This window comes from Salvia splendens, chromosome 4 (genome assembly GCF_004379255.2).
Source record: "Salvia splendens isolate huo1 chromosome 4, SspV2, whole genome shotgun sequence".
NCBI classification, from domain to species: domain Eukaryota; kingdom Viridiplantae; phylum Streptophyta; class Magnoliopsida; order Lamiales; family Lamiaceae; genus Salvia; species Salvia splendens.
The window spans coordinates 38,061,165-38,084,805 of NC_056035.1; the positions used below are offsets into that span (position 1 = coordinate 38,061,165).

A 23,641-nucleotide genomic window follows, 5' to 3' on the forward strand; every position below is an offset into this window, starting at 1 on the left:
AAATAAAATAAGGATAATTGTATTTCTGATTTATTGAGAAGGATACAATGACTCTTATTTATAAGACTAGCCTAACTTAATGAACAAGAAAATAAAGTTCCTAAAATATATATAGGAAACATATGCTAAATCAATAATATATGAAATAACAAAGATATGAGATATTCTATAGATATATCTGTATCAACTTCTCAGTTGGAATAACTAATACAAATCCTAATTGTAATCGTATATTTAATTTTAATTCATTAATTCTACCAAACAATAGATTACATGTTACAAATGTTTTAGTTATTCTACCAAAGGTGTCACTAGAATATACATGTAAATGGACTAAATTAACTCTTTATGGCCGACCACATTATGGCTATTTAGCATCACTCTTTTGTATAACTACTAGAAAATTCTAGCGACACTTAGCGTCTCCCACCACTTTTTCATGCGACATAACTGTTAAAATTAATTGATAATTAGTTAATTATGAAAATTGTGATCGAAAATCGTTAAAACTGCAACTGATAGAGAAACAAAACAAGGAGAGTGAAATGTGCAATTCTGTGAGGTCCTGAATAATTCAATTGCCTTCATTTAATTGCGGAACTAAAAATGCACACCCTTATAAATGCAGATTAAAAAAAAAGTCAATCTCACTCGTTATCAGTAACTTCACTTGTTGACTTTCTGCACATCATCATGTTTCAATAGAAAATAATTGGGCGTATGTAGCAGGGATATACAACCTAATAAATTATCTTTAAACTTGAATGGGTGACATGTATGTGTCAATATTTATATAATATCTCGACAGTAGTATTTGAGGTTGTCATTTCAAGTCGTAATGGGAGAGTCATGTGGCTCAGAAATTCAGTTCATGCAATAAATGAAAGTGGTTTACTACATGGCATCTTCCCTCTTTATGAAATTTTTTTTCTACACCTCATTAATTATGGTTAGGCCTACACCACCATCCAATTAAATCATAAATACGAAAACAAAAGACGTAGAAATCTAAGAAAAATCTAATTGATTAGCATCGTGGTGTTTAATTTAACTTATCGCAATGATAAGCATGTTTTATAGACTCGTTTCCAAATATTCAAGAAAACTTAATTGGATGTTGATCATGTCTTAATTTTAACATGTGTCCATTTATAGACGACCGTACCACCATATTAATTACTTTATTCGTCTCCAATATAATACTTACTACAACATTTGCAATTAAAAGTCATATTTATGTTTTCTCTATTTTGGATAATTGGATTTTATATTTTACTAAATCATTACATTCACGTTTCATTTTATACTAATTTACAAAAGTGAAACCCATATTTTCACTAAGCATTGAGTCAAAATGGGACAGTACATCGCAGACGAAGAAGTATATTGTGAAGATATGTGTCAGGGGAGAATTTTTGTTGACAATGTAGTTTAGTCGGTAAGACGTTTTCTTTCTAACTAATAGGTCTGGGTTCGAGTCGAGCTTTCTTTCCAATCGATAAATCAGGGTTTGAGACAAGCTTTCTTTCAAATCGATAAGTCGGCGGATTGATTTTAAATATAATATTAGTATATGTAAGTGCAGGAGGTTCAACCACCACCAACCCTATATTGCTCCTTGCCAGACAGCGGATTGATTTTAATGTAACAATGAATTCACTCATCTGTTACCTGTGTACGCGTTTCATAATTTCTCATTATTTCCCCCTCTTTTCTCCCTCCTCTTTCCCTCTCTCTCAAATACACAACCATTTCTCTGAAAACAAGACCTCTCTCTACCACAACTACCATACTATACAAGGCTTCTTTTTCTCCCTTAGAAGCCTTGCAAACTCAGTGAAAGCTTCATCCTCTCCATTTCCCAGATTTCCTCTTTCCCATTTATGGAACTGTGAGGCTCTCAAAATATCATAGTGCTTAAATACATGGGGCCCTTCTCAAGAACCCCCCAGCCTTCCATACATTTCTCAATCTAGCCACCTACTCTTTTCACTTTACCACTCTTAATCTCTCCCCTTCTCTTATACTCCTATTTTACAGTGTTTGAGAGAGAGAGAGATAAAAAAGAATGGCAGTTAAGGATCACATTGTCTCAATTTCAAGAATGGGAGGCAGATTACTAAACGATGTCGTTAGTGTACTTGTGTTCATCGTTCTCGACGTGGTGGACTTCTTCTTATGTTACGCATTCAAAATTGCGGATTTTCTGATTGAGGCAGAGTGGAAGCCTTGCTATTGCTCTTCGGTGAAGGAGGCCATCACCAGCAGCGGCAAGATCTTGGTGTCCGAGGAAGGCGAGTCGAAGAAGGTCGTGAGGGTGAGCTGCAGCAGATTGCAGCTCGAGGAAATCTCCGACACTCTCTACACACGCCCTTACTTCGTCTCCCAGGTCTGCAAATCCAAAATCCGACCCTCCTCCTCCGCCGCCGCCGCTAACCCCCGCCGCCCTACTTTCACGGTGAATCCGACCATCGTTGAAATGCTGCAAGGGAGGATCGGGAAGCACCGGATCCTCCTTGCACCGAGGTGGTCCGATTGCGACTGCGAAAGCTGCACCGCGTGGACCTCTTCCTCTAAAGAAACCCTCTATGTCAAAGCAGACGGAGCTAAAGGTGAATTTTAATTTTAATTTTAATTTAATTAATCTACGAATTATGTTGTACAATTGTGACTTAAATGTTGTATTGATCAGATGATGTGTACGAGGATGTGTTGTTCATCCATGGCTTCATCTCATCTTCTGCGTTTTGGAGTGAGACATTGTATCCCAATTTCTCAAAATCTGCAAAAACAAAGTATAGATTTCTGGCAGTGGATCTGCTAGGGTTTGGGAGAAGCCCTAAACCGAACGACTCTCTCTACACATTGAGGGAGCATTTGGAGATGATTGAGAGATCTGTTCTTGAGCCGTACAAGGTCAAGTCATTCCACATTGTGGCACATTCTCTAGGTTGCATTCTCGCTCTCGCCCTTGCGGTCAAGCACCCGTCTCTGCTCAAGTCGTTGACATTGCTCGCGCCGGTAATTTTTACAAATAATAACATATACACAATTTATCCATGTTGATAGGAATAAAAAATTTGTATGTGTGAGTTGACCAAGTGATAGATTGGTTAATGTTTAAGACCAAAGGTGTCAGTGGATACTGTTTTTAAATTTTTGTTTATTTGTCAATTAAAAAAGAAATTGAAAATTTGAAAAATGGTGGCAGCCGTATTTCCCTGCGCCAAAGGGGGAGGCGCCGGCACAATACACGATGAGGAGGATTGCACCGAGGAAAGTGTGGCCGGTGATCGCGTTTGGGGCGTCGATAGGGTGTTGGTACGAGCATATTAGCCGCACGGCGTGCCTTGTCCTTAGCAAGAACCATCGTTTATTGGAGTTTCTCACCAAACTTCTCACTAGAAACAGGTTTGCCTTTTTTCTCATTTTCATCCCATTAATATTATTCCCAAATCTATGAATATAGGACCAGCTATTTAACACCAATAATTTAGGAATTAAGGGGTTTACCTAGTTTGATTTAGAATACCATGGGGGTCCTATTTTGTCCTTCACAAGTAAACCCCCTAGCTACTTGTGACTTTTAGTAGTAGTACATCAAGACACGGACGATTGCAACTGTTCCAAAATAAATATTGGTAAAGAAACAACCAACTTATTTATCTTGTGGGTTTGAATTTAATTCTCATGTATAGTTGGGAGGCTTGGCTAAGAATGTAATAATGCATTCATTCTTTCGCCATTTATATTCAAGCAACAAACCTCTCTCCCTCTCTCTCTTTTCGTTTGTAATAAATTGTTCACCTACTATATCTACTATTGGAACACCTCACCACGGATATTATATTCCTAGTCTATTTACTCATATGGGGGGAAATTGAATACTACTAATTTTACTCTAAATCTAAAAAAATGTATTGATGGTAATAATTGACAGGATGAGGACATACTTGATAGAAGGTTTTTTCACACACACACACAACGCAGCATGGCATACACTACACAACATCATATGTGGCAGTGCTGGGAAATTAGAGGGATACTTGGAAGAGGTGAAGAATCGAGTCAAGTGCAATATCACCATTTTCCATGGCAAAGATGATGAGTTGATCCCAATTGAGTGCAGCTACGACATGCAATCGAGGATCCCTCAAGCGCAACTTAAAGTCGTCGAAAACAAAGATCATCTTACCATAGTTGTCGGAAGGCAGAAGGCGTTTGCTCGAGAGCTTGAGGAGATTTGGAAGAATGCAAGTGGCCTCAGTTAGGCCACTTCAAATTTTATCATTCAAAAGAAGATGAAGGAAAAAATTAAAACACGTCTTTGCACCATGTGAATTCAGTAGCTCGAAACGACCAAGGGAAAGAAACATGTGTATTTTTAGATTGAGAATTAGGGTCATTGTTAAGTTTTCTGATCCAATTTGTTTCTTCTGTATGGTGATGTTTTATTAGCTTTGCATCACCGATTAGTATTTGAGGATTTATTGTGTGGACGACCAAAATCCACAGAAAGAGTTCCACTACTATTCTAAGCTATTTATTTGATTTCTGTGGCGCCTTCGTTTCCACATTTTTTTGTATATTAAACCATGAATTCATGTGGCCTCCATTTTCTTTTTCATGCAAATCAGGATCACTTTTTATGGTTAAAGTGGCACAACCATGACATAAGTGAAGTAACAAGCTTATTTTTGTCATTTTTGCCTGTTATATAAATATGCCTTTTTCATTTTATTCTCATTATATCAACTTATATCAAAACTACTATTACCGACTTAATTATATTCAATACTCCTACAACAAATGTGTATTGTTTTTCATACACACATGCACTTATCTAATACATTTATTAAACTATATATAAATCAGGAATAATGTCCAGTCCTTAGTTCATGATTCTGAGCTCAAATCCCAAAGATGACACGGTTTTTTATTCTTTGATTTGATACAAATTCGAGTGAATTCATGCATGCGCCATAGCTAATTCATAAACGATCAACAATGAATTGATGCATGCTCCATGCACTATTAGTGATGATAGCTGAAATTTCAAGAATTAGTGACGGGTAAGTCACGGAAAATTTTCAGTCACTAATTAGTGACAGAATCGTCCGTCACTAATCCGAATTTTAAACCCTAAATCCGAATTTTCATCTTAGTGACGGATTTATCGGTCACTAATATTTTTTACTAACATGCTTTTTATTGACGGATCTGTCAATAATTAATCTGTCACGAAATCTGTTAAGTGCCTAAATTTCACTGATTAGTGACGGATAATTCCGTCACTAAATTGCGATTTTTTTGTAGTGATGACAATGAATTATACAACAAGGTGATGAATCAATCATAGATCTTCATGATTCAAGGGTTCTTAATGATTTTTAATACCTCAAAAATTGTTACTGACATTGTTAAATTTATAAATTACATTAAAATCAAAGTTCGGTTTGTTGTTTTATATATATTTATTTGAATGTATAACAAAATGAAACAATCGAGTTTTGATTTTTAAGTAATTTGTAGATTTAATGACAGTCAATCAAAATTTCATTTTTTTGGATTGCACATATATATATTTTTAATCAATGCAATGATTTTATGCATCACTAAGGCGATTTCAGTATTTTTAACTTTACCGGAGTATAAAATTTACTGTGTACGTACATACTCATAGGTCATTAGAGCATCCGCAGCGGTGCTCGCGCCGACGGACGGCGTCTGTGCCGCTAGCGCGGCATCGCCCTGCTCGTTGCTGCGATCTTGCCGCTGGCACGGCGCTGCTCGATGCATCGAGCACGTCCGTGCCAGCGAGCAGCTGACGTGACGTTTCCTGATTGGCCAACGGCAATGCCGCTAGCAATTTCCTTTTTTCTTTTTTAAAAAAAATCGAACATAATACCAAAAATTTTAAAAAATATATATTTTCATATTCCCAAAAATATGGCCGTTTTATTACCGTTTTTTGAAAAAAATTTTATTTTTTTATAATTTTTTTATTCCCAAAATTATCTATAAATACACGCATTCATCATCCAATTTTCACATCAAATCATCTCATTCATCTCTCATTCATATTTTTTCAGACAACTCATCTACATCTTCCTCTCTCACTCAAACCCTCTCTAAAAATGGATTTCATCGATATCATGGCAGAAGCGGAGCTCAAAGAACAAGAATACTATGAACAATATTGTGTCGCCTATGAAGCCTATGTCGCCGCCACTACCCCGCCCCTCCTCCTCGACCAACTAGATCAATTCGCCGCTACATCCCTTGTGACCGGGAGGGAGCCAACGAAAGGCTCGTTGCCGACTATTTTTCCGACCAGCCACGGTTTCCGGAGGATTACTTCCGGTGCCGTTTTCGCATGTCAAAACGGTTGTTTATGCGTATTGTCAACGCATTGTCCGCCCGTGTTGAATACTTTCAATCAACATTGTGAAGGTCCCGTCTCGGCTGTGGTACATTAACAATATCGCAACATCATGTACACGTGTATTATCTTGCACAACATGATTATAGTTGACGAAGGACCGATGGCGGCCAACTTTTACGACGAGGATGAAGCTGGAAGCTCAACCGCGAGGTCTCTCCCACGCCGAGGTGTGCATACGACGGTGGGCGAGAGGATCGAAATAAGACACACAATGTGCGATACCCGAACTCACACTGAGCTACAAGAAGACCCAATCAAACACATTTGGGCGAAATTCGGCCACGAGTAGTGGGTTTTTTTAATTTTATGAATTTAATTATGTAATTTTAAATTTTTAAGATTTGAATTATGTAATTTTTATTTTTTTAGTAATTTGTAATAGTATTCCGAGTATTTTTAATGCATTCTAATATTGTGAAAATGTTTTTATTTAAATTGAATAATAGAATGGTGTGACCCTTGAGCATGGATGTGGGTGTTGTGCTCTTGCCTAAGAACAGAGAGTAAAAAAGTAATAAGAGTGGTTACGGGCCCACATCCGTACCTTTGGCAAGAGCACGGATGGGGATGCTGGGTGACTTAGTCAGGTAGAGTATTTGTTTAGTGATAAAAGATGTAGCCACCACACTATGGCCATATTAGAAGCAATAAATATTTATGGGAAGTTAAATGCAGGGCAATAATCTCACATTACATGTGAGCCTCACGATTAATACACGAATTATGAATTTATCAAACTGCCGCTCATCCGTTTTCAGCTGTACTGTCCCCACCTACACTATATTACTATATCCCCCATCATTACTCCTCACCATATATATGCATTGCTTATCAATCTTTTCTTCTCCTTTTTAAATAATCAATATTTGTACCACAGCTGTAATTGCTGAATTGATCAATATACATGCAAATGTAGTAGCATGTATATTGATTTTGTAACAAACAGTAAATGGTGTGTACTTTGCTTTTATTGATTGATAAAATATAAGATTAAATATCTGAAAATAAATAAGATAGTCAAGTAGCATCATCAATCAATTTTATCACACATAACAAACGGTCATTGGCCTAATTTTTGTCATCGTATGGATACGACTCTAACGGTGTTTGTTGGCAATTCTACTTATTCTCGATCTAACACAAATATGATCTAGATGTCAATGCCTTTGGCAAGACAAGTTTTTTTTTTTTACACACATACATCGGAGTTCGAGATACATTGGCAAGCGAACCAGCCTCTTCCAGCCCCTCGTGGTCACGTCCGAACTAGCCTCCTCCTGCCCCTCGTGGCCCACGAACTAGTCGCTTAACCCACCCTCAGACGGGTCCAGGCCAAGCACCGGCCTCTCCCTTTCCCTCGTGGCCCACGAACTAGCTGCTTAACCCACCCTCAGACGGGTCTTGGCTCGTAAGTTGACCACCCTCAGACTGGTCCAGGCCCGTATGCTTGCAAAGTCCCAAGGCAACAAGCCTTGGGCCCACAGGGAAATTAATCTCAAAGTTGCGCCATCCAGTATTCGAACTCAGGACCTCCTGGATGGCGCCATATCCTTGCCTTTGGCAAGACAAGTTATCCCTCCATATTTGACACATTTTACATTTTTTTATGAGATTTAAGAAATTGATGTTTAAAAGTTAAATAAAAAGAAAATAAAGTAAAAAAAGAAAGAGAGATAAAAAAATTTCCATAAAAGAAAATTTGTAGAAAGTAAGCTTGTGACAATCCAAAATGGAATATGCTGGGGATCTGCCTAAACCCCCGCTCAAACTACTGGGTGTTTTTTATTTTAAAAAAATCCCAAAATGGAATATGTTAACTTGGGACGGAACGTGTACTTTACTCATCTCCAAAAAAGAATCTCATATTGATATGTCCGTCCATCAAAATTAATGTTCTACTACAAAATTGCCAATTTGTTGGGTGATTTTCGCATATTGGTTTTTCTTGATTTGGGCCAAAATTGGCGGGCAACTTGCGAAAAATTTGAAACTAAAATCATCAAAATTAATGTTCTAGTAGAGCGATGATAAAATGAAAAAGGAATATTTATATGGTTTTTGGCTGAGCTGAGGCGAATGGTTATATATAAATAAAAACCGAATCAGTGATTTCAGTTATTTTTCTCAATTGGGCTGAACTGTGGATTTTGGGCTGTGATTGGGTATGGGTTGGTTTAAGCCCTTTTGGATCTACTCAGACCCAATCCATATTTATCCAAAATATGCAAAACTCAAAACTGCTGCCTCACCGATGAACTTGTTCCATTCTTATTCCACTGCAGCTCCAATCAAATGATGCAGCACAAGGGTTTCCCTCCTAAGTCTTCATCTCACAATCTGCTTCATAAACATATACTCATATTATATACATATGTGGATGTTGTTGAAATCAGATCATACTCATACCAGGGGGTGTGTGTCCCACAGCACAGGCTCCGATCATCAATGTGCTCGACATCCAAACCAATAAGCCAAGACCCAAGAGACACATCCTCATTTGCATATCTGTGAAGTAAGCATCTACAAAACATACATGTTTTTCGCCAATATGAGCTTCTTCAATTTGTTGTAATATCTCAGACAGGAGCATGATACACTGACCAATATTCACATGGACGTCATCATCGACTTTAACGTAGAAGTCAGCATCCCACATGGCCACTGCTGTCGAAAAGTAATTTTGTGTTTTTGAGGGCAGTTCGTGGTGCCCTTCTTCATGATTCTGCGACAAGATAAACAGAGATCAAACTGAATATTGTCTTCAGCAGTTATTTATTTAACAACCGTGGTGAAATGATGTAACCGTGTAATGCAGGAAGCACAAGGAGACAGTTGTTCGAAAATTTTCTCTGCTTCTTTTCCCAATTTAGTTTTTCCTTCGTCTCACTAAAGAGTTGATGGAATTTATTGGACCGAACAGATCAAAGGGAATTCTTTACATTATTACTATAACATTTGCAGAAGGCTTAAAATACCAGTCTCAAGAAGTCCTTGTGCTGTGCTTCTTCAGCATCAATAGCCCTATCCAAAACACTACCACCGGGCATTGCACTGACCAGCATGAAATATACACATTAGCGACGCAACAAAAACTATGTATAGTGAGCTAGAAAGATAATGTAGAAATCCTAGTTCAAGGACATTTTACCTGTGCCCTATCACAAATCTTATGACTATGCCTTTCTCTTTATCAAGTTTCTTCAGACCATCACCTGGAAAAACGCATTAGTAATTGAATCAAAAGAGTGTCTGCATTAATCGTTTAGAGAATGCAGAACCTTGAGGCATCCATGTTTGTCTAATTGAATCCCTTCGTTTTCTGCTGCTGAATGCAGTAATGATTCCCATAACAAAGAACTTCGTCGAGAGGTTATCTGATGATTCAGCTTCTGGTGCTGCACCATTAGGTATTTTGTCAGCCTTAGCCGCCTTTGCAGCTCTTGCTGCAGCAAGTTTAATTTCTAGTGAAGATATGGTTTTGTTTAATGTCCTGAAGGCATAGAACCACAAAGACAGCATAAGACTGATAACTCAGGTGCCAAATATTATGAAACACTGCTCTTTCAGTTTTATTCAAGACTTACACGAGCATATCGTGAGTTTTTGAAACATGAGAAAGCATAGATGCATCCAACTACAGAGAAGGAGAGAGTTTAAATTTGCTTAAATGTCAATTTAACAAAACAAACATAAAACTAGTTAGCAAGCTGTAGGTATCATTAGTACTTGCCTTTTTCCAATCCTTAGTAGCAAGAGGAGTACCAAATTTCCCAGCACTGTTGTCCAGATCAACTAAATCAGGTACAATCCACAACCTAAAACAAATATAAAGGCCTTGTTCAACTTATAAAAATAAACTTACTACAATGCAAAGCCAATGGACTTTACAGTAGGACCCTTTCATCTGAGAAGCAGAGTGATTCAATGTACCCCACCAGAATAAATGAAAAGAAAACAGACATTATCAAATTGGGGGAATCATGCAATAACCTCAAAATCCATCAATTAGGTCTCATCCTTGCAGCTTATTGCAATGCCACAAAAAAATTATTTCTTCCTCAATTTGCTATCTTAATTGATGATTCCTCCTAACTCCATCAGAAACTAGCTAGCATACGTTCTTTACATGGGAATCTGAGCTAAAATTTTCAAATCAAGAACTTGGCGACATTTTACAATGAGGATGGATCAAGGTTGGTTCCAAGAACTAAAGTAAAGCACAAAAATGGAAATTAATATTTCAAGTTAAAAATGGAAAAATTGGCAAAAAGAGAAGCACCTGTTGACGACTGCAACTCCCAAGCAAAAGCTGGCGAGGCACAACAGACACGCCCATCTTCCACCAATGCCAGCCTTGTGCGGCGGCGCCGCCCTGCTGCCCACCATCAACCCCATTACCCCCAAAAAAGGTCAGAAAAGGGGAAAAACTGGGAGACCTAAAACCCTCAAGAGAAGCTCGAAATCGACTCTGAAATGACGATATACGTGCAATTATAGAAACTCCTTTCGAGCAAAAAGAGAACAAAAAGAGTATAGAAGAAAAGGACACTTGTTGGTAAAGAAATGGCATCACCAACCATCCATCAATTGGCTGCATTTGGGGAAATGAGTGCTAAACAAAAAAAATATATTGCTTAAGCTAAAAGTTCTTCTCTTTGCCTTTTCACCAACCAAATTTCAAAATTCCTCATCACTCATTGGAGATGGAGGAGCTCCAAACTCAGTCTCTCTCCATACCCGACTTCGAGAATTCGATGGCACCAAACCCACTCTCCTCTTCCCACAGCTCCATTACCGATTGGCACGTCTTCTCCGACGCCCGTCAAGAATCCGAATTCACGAATCCCACCTCCAATTTCTCCAACTCAATCACCAAAAGCAAAATCAAAGCGGCGCTGGAGCTCTTCGACTTCATCTGCTTCCCCTCCCTCGTTCAGTTCTGGTCGCCCACCATTTCCCAAGACGAGCAAGAGCTTCTTCATTCGTCCGACTTGCCTTTCGCCCTTAGAGGTCTGCGAAAGGGGATTTGTTCATTCCGGAAAAGTTGCTCCGATCACAGATACAATGTCCGTGGAGATCGCTGCGGCCCTCCGGGTCGGGTTTTCCGCCTGAGGTTTCCGGAATTTTGCCCCGATTTAAGATGTTACTCTGAGGAGGAGTTCGAGTTGAAGGATTCGGCCATGGCTGCCGGAATCCGTGGGTATTTGTGTTTGCCGGTGTTTGAGCCTGATTGGAATTTCTGTATTGGAGTTGTTGAGATTTTGACGATAATGGATGGAAGCTTTTACTTCGCCAATGTGATCGACAAAGTATCAGCTTCACTCAAGGTCTTATTTTGCTGCTCTTTTTTTGGTTATTTGATTCGTTTCTGAGTTTTGGCTGTTCAATTTAACAAACTCCTGTGAAATATAGGGGTTTAGCTTAAATTGCATAAGGATTGAGATTAAGCTTGAATTGGAAAGTGATCAGGTTCAATTTTGATCTCCAAATTTGCTAGGAAAGCTACATTTATTTTATTCAGATATTATGTTTGTGTAGGCTTCTTTGAAGAATGAGTTTACTTTTGCTTGAATTGCTTCAACAAGTTAAAAATCTGTATCTGGGTTGTGAATCCCTTGTCAAGGTTATGAGATGAATTCGGTGGAAAGAGTAAATCCATTGCAGATTTGTTGAGCTTCAAGAAGAGGATGAATTTTCATTGCTTTCTGTGTTTTGATTTTGTTTTTCCATTTCTTTTTGCAGGAGGTTGGATTGAGGTGCTCTGATGCATTCTGGCCATTTGACACAAAACAACTAACATACAATCAACTTGAAAATGTTTAGACCATTCTCTGTTTGCTTTGCTGCATTTTCATCTTCATGCTCTAATTTTAATTCTCGTGCCAAATCTTAGCTGCGAAAACTTTTAACAGCAGGCTCCCGAACAATATAAACTTGCTGTCGATGAGATACAGAGTGTCTTGGGCGTGCTATGTAAAGCATACAAATTACCTTTTGCTCAGACTTGGGTTGCCATCAGGGGTGGAGCCAATGAAGAAAGCTTCATTTCCAAGGCCAAGATGGAATCCTACACATCAGTCACTAGGTTTTCTTCGTTTCAAAGAGACTGCAACTGGTTCCATTTGAGAAAGGGTCAGGGCATTGTTTGGAAGGCATTGTCCTCTGGTGCTTGCTTCTGCAGAGATGTAACCAAGTTGAGCATAGTCGATTATGCTTTAGCACTCGGTGCACGGAAGGTTGATTTTACAGGTGGCTTCGCTATATCCTTGCAAAGCACCTACACTAGAAATCTTCAATATATAATAGAGTTGTTCCTGCCTCCAAACCGGACTATTTATCAGCAACCTCGGATTTTTTTTACTTCAATTTTAGACACAATGAAGCAGCAATTTAAAACCTTCAAGCTTAGAACAGGACAGGAAATAGGTAGTGATGTACATGTTGAAGTTCTTCAAACTTCTGAGGATGATCCCCTCGATTCGTTTGTAATAAGTAAAACTATGCATGCTAGTGAAAGCTTAGAGAACAAAGCAAATAAAGCTCGACGAATCCCAGCCATGTCATTGCCTGTTGATGATAGAGCTAACAGTTGTAGACCAGAAACTGTTAGAATAGGGGAAAACACTGCTAGTTCATCTCTTGTTTCCAAATGCTACCATAACGAAAAGGTGGTACCATCACATGATACTACCCTGAATAACACAAGGGATGAACTAAATCCACAACGGATTTTCCGGGCTGGCATTGGTTCTACGAGGAAATTAAGCTTGGGAGAGGTAGTTAGCACAAAGGCTCCTCAAAAACTATTTGAGAATAGAGTAAAGGATCAAGATAACCTTAATTGTAAGTTCACTTTTATTTTTAATGAGTTCTGATTATTGTTCTGTGGACTGCCTGCTGTCTGATTCTAACTTAACGGTGTCATATCTGTAGCTAAGAGATCCATCTCAAATAACATGAAAGATGCATCTGACATAAATGGCAGGAAGAGAAGTAGAGTTGGCTGTTCTGCTGAGAAACATATTGTAGAAACTATCCAGCAGTGTCATGTGAGTCCTCCCGATGAAGGTCACTCTTCTCGTTCTTCTCTTTCACCATCCATGGAAAACCTTGGATGCATCATGACAGTGAAGGCAGACTTTGAAGGTGATACTATAAAGTTTAGAGTTCCTGCAGTGTCTGGAATAACGAAACTGAAAGATGAAGTGGTGAAAATGTTAAAATTAGATGCTGCAACTTTTGAAATCAAGTATCAATGTGAAGACAAAATTTGGGTCGTACTTGATACCGATGCAAAATTGCGGGAGTATGTGAGTGGTTTGACATCATCGGGTCCAAATACGATCAGGCTTTCCATCATGTCGATCAAAATGACAGTGAAGGCATCGTATAAAGATGATCTGATAAAGTTTGAGCTCCCTCTTTCAGCCGGAATATTGGAGCTGAAGAATGAAATGATAAAGATGTTAAAATTGGATGATGGTAGTTTCGAAATCAAGTACACTGATGAGAACAACCGTCCTATTTCTCTGGATAGTGATGAAGCCTTGCAGAATTGTATCAATACAGCCAAGGCACTACAGAAAACTACAATGAGGCTCTCCATTCAGCCCATTGTACCTCAAACATCAAGCAGCGACGAATGCATAGCGATTGTAAAAGCTACTTATGGAGATGATATTATAAAGTTTAAGTTCTCTGCCTCATCAGGAATAATGAAGTTGAAGGATGAAGTGAGTAAGAGGTTAACAATAGAAGCTGCAAGTCTTGTTGTCAAGTATCTCGATGAATGTGGCAACGAAGTTGTAGTGGATGGAGATGCAGCTCTGACCAACTACATGACTAGGATGGCATCTTTCGGCACTGTCAAAATCTCTCTTCAACGTATAGACCAGCCGGCTTAACTTAACCTCGTACAAGCTGCATACATTGGTAAGAAACTAGTTCTTACTCAATACCGGCATCTAATATATAGTCACATCTAACAAGTTTTTAATCAGTAATTTATAGGACAAATTGCAGATGTTTTAGTCAGTAATTTACACATATATTTTTTGTTCACACTTCTGTTTTGATTCTTAAAAGTAGCTAAGAAATGCAGGTGGATTGCTTTACACTGATTAATACTATTATTGATTATTAATTGAAGTTGTTAACGTTTTTGGGCAGGTGCAGAAACCTGTACTTGCATGATGGAGTACACCACTTATTTAATTTTTTGTAAGAAGGCATTGATATTACGTAATTATGTTGCAATAATATCTCTTCATGTATGTTGTTTAAATGAATATTAAAAGTGATACTGGTTACAAATCTTTCACATGATTTTTAACTTTTTATGAAGGTCCAAATTAGACTTTCATTTTTTCCTGCTTTGGATAGTAGGAGTATTTTTTTTCACCAAAATTACCAGAAAGTCGAATATTTCTTGATTTTAATTTTTTACACCAAAATCGGTCAAATAAATTTAAAAATTTCTGCTTCTGTAATTTCTCAATAGACTATACAAATAAATGAATAATACAATACAAACACATTCAGACCCAAATAATACTACAAAGTTTCATGAGGAAAATTTAATTCCTCATTACCGATTTCTTAATTATTTACTAATTACATGAAAAATATTTTAACTAACCAATAGCCCGGCCACAGACTAAGCACGTTCAAAAATAGTTTTTGATTTGGATTTCTATTTTTATCCTTAAAAATAAGAAATGGAGATGCTTGCACACGTGTATATTTCCTGGTTGTCCTGATGAAGACCAAGTCGAAACCTAAAAATAATATTGTTGTATCGAAAAAGGGGAGTGGTTATAACTATTAGTGCTCCCCTCTCTCCACGTACTTGTCCCATTTGCCTATGTAAACATTTCAAATCTTCCTTCCCATTTTCATCCTATCAATCTCTCTCATCACCATCTTCTATCTTCATCAAGGTACCTACAACCTTTCCTTTGCATTATCACTTTCTTTTTCAATTCTATCTCCTCAGTTATTGTTCATTCAATCCAAGGTTAATTAGATTTACAAATATTTTGATGGCTTTTTTACTGTTTGAACACAAGTTGAGAATAAACAAGCTTCCACAATTATGGTAGCCTAATAATTTTAGATCTATCAATATTATTTATTTATGTACATTCATGTATTTGGGAATGAAGCATTAACAAAATGGATTTTGTATATCCAGAAAAAAAAAAGCAAAATGGCAGAAAAGAGTGCAGCTAAGCCATCACTGGCCAGTACTCCTAAATTGAACGAAAGAATCCTCTCGTCTTTGTCAAGGAGATCTGTTGCTGCTCATCCATGGCATGATCTTGAGATTGGTAACTCATTAAATTGCAAATCAAATTCTACAATTGTTTTTATGTTTAGAAAATACTATATGTTCTGAATTTGACATCTCATGCATGATTCATGCAGGATCCGGAGCACCTGAACTTGTTAACGTTGTATGTTATTATTACCACACTAATTTCACATAACAAATGCTAAAAGTTTCAATATTTATTTTGCTGTCTTTGGAGAATATTTGATGAAAGGGTGTTGCAGGTGATTGAGATCCCTAAAGGGAGCAAAGTGAAATATGAACTTGACAAGAAAACTGGTTTGATCAAGGTATATTATTAGTAGTAGTAATTTTTGTCATTTGTTAATGAAACAGTATGATCAAGTGAATATTATTTCATGATCAGGTTGATCGTATACTATACTCGTCTGTTGTGTATCCTCACAACTACGGCTTCATTCCTCGCACGCTATGCGAGGACAACGACCCAATGGACGTTCTAGTGATCATGCAGGTAGGGTAGTTAGGGTTAAGAGTTTGAAAATAATAATGTTGTAATTACTACATTTATGACCTTGACAGGAAACTGTGGTGCCTGGCTGTTTTCTTCGAGCTAGGGCCATAGGGTTGATGCCTATGATTGATCAGGTCAGTCTAAACAAATTAATTAGCTGATTACTTGAGGTTGAGGAATATGCTAATAGTTTGATTAATTAGGGAGAGAAAGATGATAAGATCATTGCTGTGTGTGCTGATGATCCCGAGTATCGCCACTTGACTGATATCAGCCAACTCCCGCCTCATCGTCTCATGGAAATCCGACGCTTCTTTGAAGATTGTATCCTTTTGATGATTAATCATGCATACCCTTTTATTAATCACCTAAATTGTCCCCTCCTTAACAAGTATTAACTCAGACAAGAAGAATGAAAACAAAGAGGTTGCAGTTGATGCCTTTTTGCCCTCTGCAACTGCTAAGGATGCCATCAAATACTCCATGTAACTTCCATCTTTTGTTAATTTTAAGAAACAATTACATTATGTACATATCTAGTGTGGTGACATTTGAAAATATATTAATTCTTATTTGTTGACTGCAGGGACCTTTATGCTGAGTACATCCTGGAGTCATTGAGGAAATGAGAAATCATTTACAGTTCCTCAATATTAGTGATGGTGGAAGAAGAAACCTTCACTAAATTTAAGTATCATTTTTTTTTCCTTTCTTGAAATTTCCCTGTTGTTTCAATAAATTTTTTGTTTGGAAATTCATTCCAAGTTTAAGCAATACTATGTAATATGCTCATTATCAATACAAAATAAATGTTCTTTAATGATAGAAAGTTCTGTTATCAACACTACAACAAAGTCAAGTTGTGTGCGCAAAAAGTTCAATAAAATCGAGCTACGGTATAGTTTAAAGAATTTACAAAGCTGAAAGAGTGAATCTGAAGTAATACATTCTAGCTATTGATAAATGGATACTTGGACTCAACATAATTTTCTGCGTCCCATAAAAATGATCCAAATGCAACTGCCTCCAACACCAGCATTGTAAGTCCAGAAAATGTTAGAGAAACGACTTCATCATTAGATGCATCTAAGGCACCATCTTCTGCGACTCTAATTTCAGGTCTTCCAAACAAGGCCTGCGTCTGCTTCTCGATCAAAGAGACTGCTTCTTTAGATCTTATGGTTGCATATCGCTGAAGCGTCTCTGCATCCAAATACATAACATACGATCTTAATTTGTATGGTTTCTCTTCGTTTCTAGAGTCCACTATACCTCCCCCATCTTCGTCAGGATATATCCGTATCAAAGAATCAGAATCCCATAGTTGCTTTTCTGATATCGGCTCTGGATATGTTATTGTCTCTTCATCACCAAAACCTTCAGGAAGCGTGTTCATAGATCTTTCGAGTTGATACCTTTCATCAACTCTTCTAAGGAAATACCCATACATGATTGAAGCAGCATAAAGCTTTCCAAGCTTTATTTTACTTATCTGCACGATAGTATCCAAGGGCCCAACAGATCGCTCCCCGAGTACAAGAGATAGATGGCTTAAAATCATCTCATAAGCCTCGGGAGAGTGCACAGATTCCAGCCTTAGCTCTTGGTTTGGCCAAAAGTCAACCCTTTCAGCAGGATCAGATGTCAATAATTTAGGAATCATTGTTATATTATTTTCCACAAATCTTTGCACAATCAAGCAATATATAATCTCCTCTACTGTCTTTCTCCTCTCCTTCTCTTTCACTTCCACAATTCTCCTGAATTACGACAAATATTGGTCAGGGCCAACAAACAAGCATCAAGCCACTCATCAGTTTCATGCAGTAGAGTCTGGTAGTAACTATAAAACAACAAATAAATGATTATGACTCTTCAAAGGAGATCAAATAAATGGTGTTAGCAAACAGCTCATATATCACATATCAGGAAGTAATATCTTTAAGAATAAGCACCATAACTGCACCTGTTCCTGCATTTCCATTGTATTAGAGGCTAAATTTAATATACTGACATATGGGCTTTAAAATCAACTACAGTTCTTTGCATTTTCAGTGAGCGCAACTCTCAAAAATATAAATTGTTCATCCAGCTATGGCCATATTAATAGAACATCTAATTCACCAATGGATCTAGGAAAACAAGTTCCACCCGCACATATTCACATTCTAACTAACTTTCAAGACATTGGCGTTTAGGTTTTCCACTATGGCAGAAAAGCATCAAGACTCTACCTATAGTGTAGAATTTCAACCTTTTTTTCTTAAAACCCTAACAGATATCTTCCATGAAAGACAACATTACTTCTTGTGGCCACATGGTAATGCAATAACTGCACTTTACAGTGCTGCCACTATGTCCTCCATACAAGCACCAAAGATCCTTTGAAGTAAATCAGTAATAGAGAATCTGTGTCAAAAATAGAGATTTTTCTATAATCAGAAAGTCCCACCTTCCAAATTCTGGTGGAACTAAATGGTTTATGTTTTCAATGTTTAAAGTAAGAAAGAATTTTTTTTCACTTGCTAGTTCTTTCCATTAGCAGTAGTAATACAACAACCCTTTGTTAATATAGAACACTGCATGTAGCACATTTGTGTCCAATAAAACTAGAGCAGAACTATTTGTATAAGTTTCTCGAAAGTAATAGCAAAGCTTAGTTTCGGAAAAAGAGAAGCCTTATGCCTTGAAAGTTATATGAAACCTTTTGACATAATTTAATGCCTGGGTAGAATTCCATACTGATCATGATATATGCTTTACTGAAAAATTGAATTCACATAATGGAAATATTAAAAGATGACTTACTTATAGAGGAAGAGATCTGTAGATGATGGTGCAGCCTCCTCCTTCTGGTCATCTCTCTCTTTCTGAAGATTGTCAAGCTGCTGTTCAGCAGTAGCTACAAGGAGATGAGGATGGGTTTGCAAGATTTGAGCCAAAAGCTGGCCAATTGGAGACTCAAGCTGAAGAGGTGCCATTGGAGTCAAATCACCACTGGAGTTACCAGAGGCTCTCGTCATAAAGCTTCTATTTCTCAACTTCGATGGGCCAACCTCTAGCTTTGGATTTGAAAAGGTGCTTTTCTAAACCATGAATAGCAGTCACAAAAATAAAATCTTTTAAAATTTCACAGAGAAATAGCATGCATACATATAACATTACTTTTGCAGACCTAAAGCTATATTCAAACATCTCATCAGAAGTGCCATGATAATCCACAAAAACACATAACGATCCAATTCCAATCTACTAGTATTATGTTAGTCTTGTTGTCCACCTTACATTTCTCAAACCTTTAACTGCAGTGGTGAATGTATGAAAAAAATCCTCTCAACTCTAAATGAAAGAGAAATTAAAGCAAATCTTGCTATAACAAAAACAAAACAATAAGATTGATAGAGCTTCAGAACTAGAAAAGTCACGAACAAAATCAGCATCAAACCAATTCAAATCAAATTGCCGTAATCCCAATCCAACAAGTTCCTCCCAACACGCGCAGTAATGTAACACTAGCCCCTAACCTTATTGGGGGAATTAATAAAAGCCAAGCTTCAGGCAGCTATTCAGAAACCAAAAACGAAAATTAAAAACTTCATAATCATCTAAACAATCAGAAAACGTACGCAGCCACTCAAATCGAACGAAATGCTTAGAGAGCTTACTCTGGTGAATCCAGGAGAGAGAAAACATTTGGTGTCGAAAAAGTGGCCGCAGTGCTTCAACTCCGGCTGCCGGCAACCTCCTCCAGCCGAGTGAAGAACCAAGGGGACATCGGCACATATCTGCATCATCAATCTCATCTGCCAACTCTCTTCCGTCTAAGTAAAAGTGAGGGAGATGAGAGAATTCAATTTCCAATGGATTTCAACTCTTTGCTTGACTTGTAGTAGTACTAGTACTATCCTTTTTATTTTTCCTATTTCTAAGTGAAACATTTTTTAAGGCTGAAACTGAAGCATACAATAGTGTCAATTTTCTTTATAAAAACCCTTGAAATTAATATTTTATTAATACTTGAAATTGATAATCATACAAGAATGTTCTTACTTTGAATTATTATTAAATCTTAATATGCTACTGATGTAAGTAACACGAACGATAAATTTGCTGAACATAAACCTTAATATTATATTGATAAATATGTCATAAATAATTAAAGATTTTAATTTTAATATATTATATATTTATAAAAATTTTAATTGATAATTATACAATCCTATCATTATATGGTACATAAAAATGAACTATTAATCTAATTTCTCGCTCCAAAAAGGCATAATATTGTAAGTATTCCAACACATCCTATACCCATTAGTGAATGGGCTGAGGTGGACTCTATTTGATTGTGAAAATTTTAAATTTTTCGTATCCAGTTTAACCTAAGTTGGTTTGGAGACTTTTTGTAACCTTTGGTGAGGGCCAAAAAAACACATTTTTTATTAAAAAAAAATTGCTATAGGATTTTTTTTGTCTATTATCGTGTTCTGTTGTAGAGTATTTTTCAATTTTTGGGTTTTTAATTGTTATTAATATGTACATAAATAAATAACATGAAATAAGAAATGAAAAAATGAAAGGTGAGATAGTTATGAAAAATGATGGTGGGTCGTGTGTTATTTCTTGAATGAGGATATGATTAAAAAATTTAAACGATATGGGTTCATAAATAGTGAAAGAAAGAGGCGATTAATTAAGAGATTTATTAGTAAACGATATGTAATTGCCAAGATGCGAAGCTCTTACAAAAATAACAGAAAGTTGCTAAAGCCTAATCCAACAATTATGCCCTATTATTTTTAAATATAGGTTTATGTAGTTGTGCAACATCTCTTTATATAATTGTAATATAAAATTAACATATTAGTATTAAATAATCTTCTAATCTAACAGACTAAATAACGCCACATGCCAAATAGATTAGAAGGTACTTTAATAAACATGTAAAATTATTATCATCTTTTGGTCATGAGTTGTTATGGTAAATCTGCAGTTTGACTTAAAATGATATATATTCCAATATTTTTTAATAATGTCGATCCAAAATTTGTAATGAAGTCGATTCAATGTTATAATAATAATTTTTTTTTATTAGTAATGATGCATGCTATTTTATTGACGGTTGACAATCCTAAAATATCTCAAAAGAAATAGTAGTAAATCTTATTAACGGTTGACAATCCTAACACTTTGGTCCAAATTAAAGGTAGTTTTATATATATAAAAAAATCTAAAGCAATCCTAATTATATTTGTTCACATGCATAAATTTACATGCACGAAAAATGTAATATAACTATTTTTGTTAAGTTGCATTATAATAAGGTTATTGTGATGCTATAATGAGGCCTGTGTGATTTTGATTTTGTAATAGGACAAATGACATTTGTCATAAAAATAACTGATTTGTATATAATAACTTCTATATAATAAATATAATAAGATAGTTCAAGGTATATAATGAAATAATTTAATGGATATGAATATATGATCAAATGTATTTTTGAATTTTTAACATTGCATGATGAGAATGGCCAAACTATTTTTAATTCTAAAATGAATGAATGAAGAGCCAAAGCTCAAAAGTCAACAACTCACTCCTCTTCATTACTTTTGTTGTGATGGTTTTTTTCTCCGTAAAAAATAAAATTTTATTATAGTAATTTATTTACTAGCTAGTTAATATTGACGGACCAACAAATCCAAAAGGATATCAACATCTTTTACGACAGCAGAATAATTATATTGATTTAGGAGAGACTAAGTAACCCATACATGATATATATACAACGAACTCTTGACTAGTTTTCAAATTTCTGTCGCATCATTAGCAATTTACGAACAAAAAGATTGCTTTGAAGAAAAACAAAGCCAAGAAACTATTAGGATATTATAATAATATAATTAATAGCTTCCAAAAAAAGTGTGGGTCATGTGATATATGACAAGATGCATCATTAAACTACTATATTATCACATGTAACACATGATATATATTGCTTTTATGACTTTGTTTTATAAAATTAAAGGCATCTTCACCTGCTCTTCCGCCACCTAATCTGTCTTTTCCCTACATTAATTATAGCTTGATTAGTGCTTCCAATCATACCCAAGTTATCTTTTTTAATCTTTTTATTCACAGGATCAATTTAGATAAAATTTACAGCTCTAGCTAGATCTGATCTCAGGCTCAGTAAAATTAACGAAAATTAAATTAAAATATAAAAAAAAAAGTTTAATTCTTAAGTTACAGTTTATTCAACTTAATTTTACCATATTATTATTTCAATTTAGTTCAAACTTAAAATGCTACTACAAATATAGCATATAATCATAGTTATCATCACTATTGTATACTCAATAGCCCGAGTCACTATTGAAGTACTCCCTCCGTCCCGCACTACTCGCACTTATTTCCTTTTTGGGCGTCCCAAGTTACTTGCACTCTTTCCATTTTTAGTAAAAAATTTCACCTACAGCCGTCATTTTTGACTTTCCTATACACTCATTCCTTAATCTCCGAGCCGAAAAGGAAATGAGCGAGTAGCCCGGGACAGAGGGAGTACAACTTAAGAGACTTTTCTTTCATTTTTCAGCATTTAAAAAGAATTACAAGTTGGCTTATGAGTATTGTTAATTTTGATGCTTATTTTTCTAAGGGCATCAGTAACCCCGTCCCCATTTCCGGCCCCAAGTCCCCTCCACGTCATCATTCCTCTACAGTTGCGGCCCAGGCCACAACTGCTGTAACCCTGCAGGTTGCGGCCCGGGCCGCAACTAATAAATGACACTATTCACAACTCCAACCTATTTTGAAATTAAAATAAAAAACGCTGTAAATTTATAACACGGAAAATTTAATTTCATCGAATACTGCAAAATTACAACATATAAATTTTCAAACTGAAAATAAAATACATGAAAACATAACGTCAATGCTGGAAAACGTTGTTGCGAGTCCAAATTTCTTCGATTAGATCGGCTTGGAGGCGAGTGTGTTGTTCCTCTTGGCGCATCGCAGCTGAACGAGCCATGACATTGCGGATGTCGTGAGGAAGGCCCTGCACGGGCGGCTCGGTGACAACGTAGTTACTCCCGGTGCTGGCGAGCGGATCGTCGCTCCACAAAGTGACGTTATCTTGTTCGTCCTCAACGATCATGTTATGCATTATGATACATGCATACATTGTGTCGGCGATGTTTGACCGCTGCCAACCACGGGCCGCTCCCTTCACGATAGCCCACCGCGCTTGGAGGACTCCGAATGCACGCTCGACATCTTTCCGAGCCGCCTCTTGCCTTTGGGCAAACATTGCCCTCCGATCGGTTGTCGGAGCTGTGATAGTCTTCACGAACACGGGCCATCGAGGGTAGATCCCGTCTGCCAGATA

At 36.7% G+C, this 23,641-nt stretch overlaps 5 protein-coding genes across 7 annotated transcripts; 3 read left to right on the forward strand and 2 right to left on the reverse strand.

The window, feature by feature from the left end:
• Positions 1-1,611: 1,611 nt before the first annotated feature.
• On the forward strand, positions 1,612-4,555 carry LOC121801538 (probable lysophospholipase BODYGUARD 1). Its single transcript, XM_042201044.1, has 4 exons — positions 1,612-2,612; positions 2,693-3,021; positions 3,212-3,411; positions 3,941-4,555. Exons 1-4 carry the CDS (start codon positions 2,069-2,071, stop codon positions 4,269-4,271), a joined length of 1,404 nt encoding a protein of 467 aa, XP_042056978.1. The 5' UTR covers positions 1,612-2,068; the 3' UTR covers positions 4,272-4,555.
• A 2,940-nt stretch (positions 4,556-7,495) lies between these two features.
• On the reverse strand, positions 7,496-11,103 carry LOC121799876 (beta-1,6-galactosyltransferase GALT31A-like). The gene is made up of 10 exons (XM_042199388.1): positions 11,023-11,103; positions 10,725-10,913; positions 10,176-10,260; positions 10,030-10,079; positions 9,724-9,935; positions 9,594-9,657; positions 9,421-9,496; positions 9,047-9,167; positions 8,852-8,965; positions 7,496-8,782 (listed from the first exon to the last, which is right to left on the reverse strand). The coding sequence occupies exons 2-10, from the start codon at positions 10,838-10,840 to the stop codon at positions 8,763-8,765; spliced, it is 858 nt and encodes a 285-aa protein (XP_042055322.1). The 5' UTR covers positions 10,841-10,913; positions 11,023-11,103; the 3' UTR covers positions 7,496-8,762.
• A 7-nt stretch (positions 11,104-11,110) lies between these two features.
• On the forward strand, positions 11,111-14,725 carry LOC121799873 (protein NLP7-like). Of its 3 annotated transcripts, none has more exons than XM_042199384.1 (5): positions 11,111-11,772; positions 12,188-12,262; positions 12,358-13,288; positions 13,379-14,377; positions 14,615-14,725. In XM_042199384.1, exons 1-4 carry the CDS (start codon positions 11,149-11,151, stop codon positions 14,347-14,349), a joined length of 2,601 nt encoding a protein of 866 aa, XP_042055318.1. In that variant the 5' UTR covers positions 11,111-11,148; the 3' UTR covers positions 14,350-14,377; positions 14,615-14,725. The 3 variants fall into 3 exon arrangements, with proteins under 3 accessions (XP_042055318.1, XP_042055319.1, XP_042055320.1); XM_042199385.1 differs by having other exon boundaries at positions 14,621-14,725; XM_042199386.1 differs by having other exon boundaries at positions 12,361-13,288.
• Positions 14,726-15,318: 593 nt separating this feature from the next.
• On the forward strand, positions 15,319-16,974 carry LOC121799877 (soluble inorganic pyrophosphatase-like). The gene is made up of 9 exons (XM_042199389.1): positions 15,319-15,384; positions 15,639-15,774; positions 15,872-15,900; positions 16,001-16,066; positions 16,144-16,251; positions 16,320-16,385; positions 16,455-16,575; positions 16,655-16,736; positions 16,838-16,974. Exons 2-9 carry the CDS (start codon positions 15,654-15,656, stop codon positions 16,878-16,880), a joined length of 636 nt encoding a protein of 211 aa, XP_042055323.1. The 5' UTR covers positions 15,319-15,384; positions 15,639-15,653; the 3' UTR covers positions 16,881-16,974.
• A 61-nt stretch (positions 16,975-17,035) lies between these two features.
• On the reverse strand, positions 17,036-20,156 carry LOC121799874 (UV-B-induced protein At3g17800, chloroplastic-like). Its single transcript, XM_042199387.1, has 3 exons — positions 19,917-20,156; positions 19,060-19,337; positions 17,036-18,011 (listed from the first exon to the last, which is right to left on the reverse strand). Exons 1-3 carry the CDS (start codon positions 20,052-20,054, stop codon positions 17,201-17,203), a joined length of 1,227 nt encoding a protein of 408 aa, XP_042055321.1. The 5' UTR covers positions 20,055-20,156; the 3' UTR covers positions 17,036-17,200.
• Positions 20,157-23,641: the final 3,485 nt, after the last annotated feature.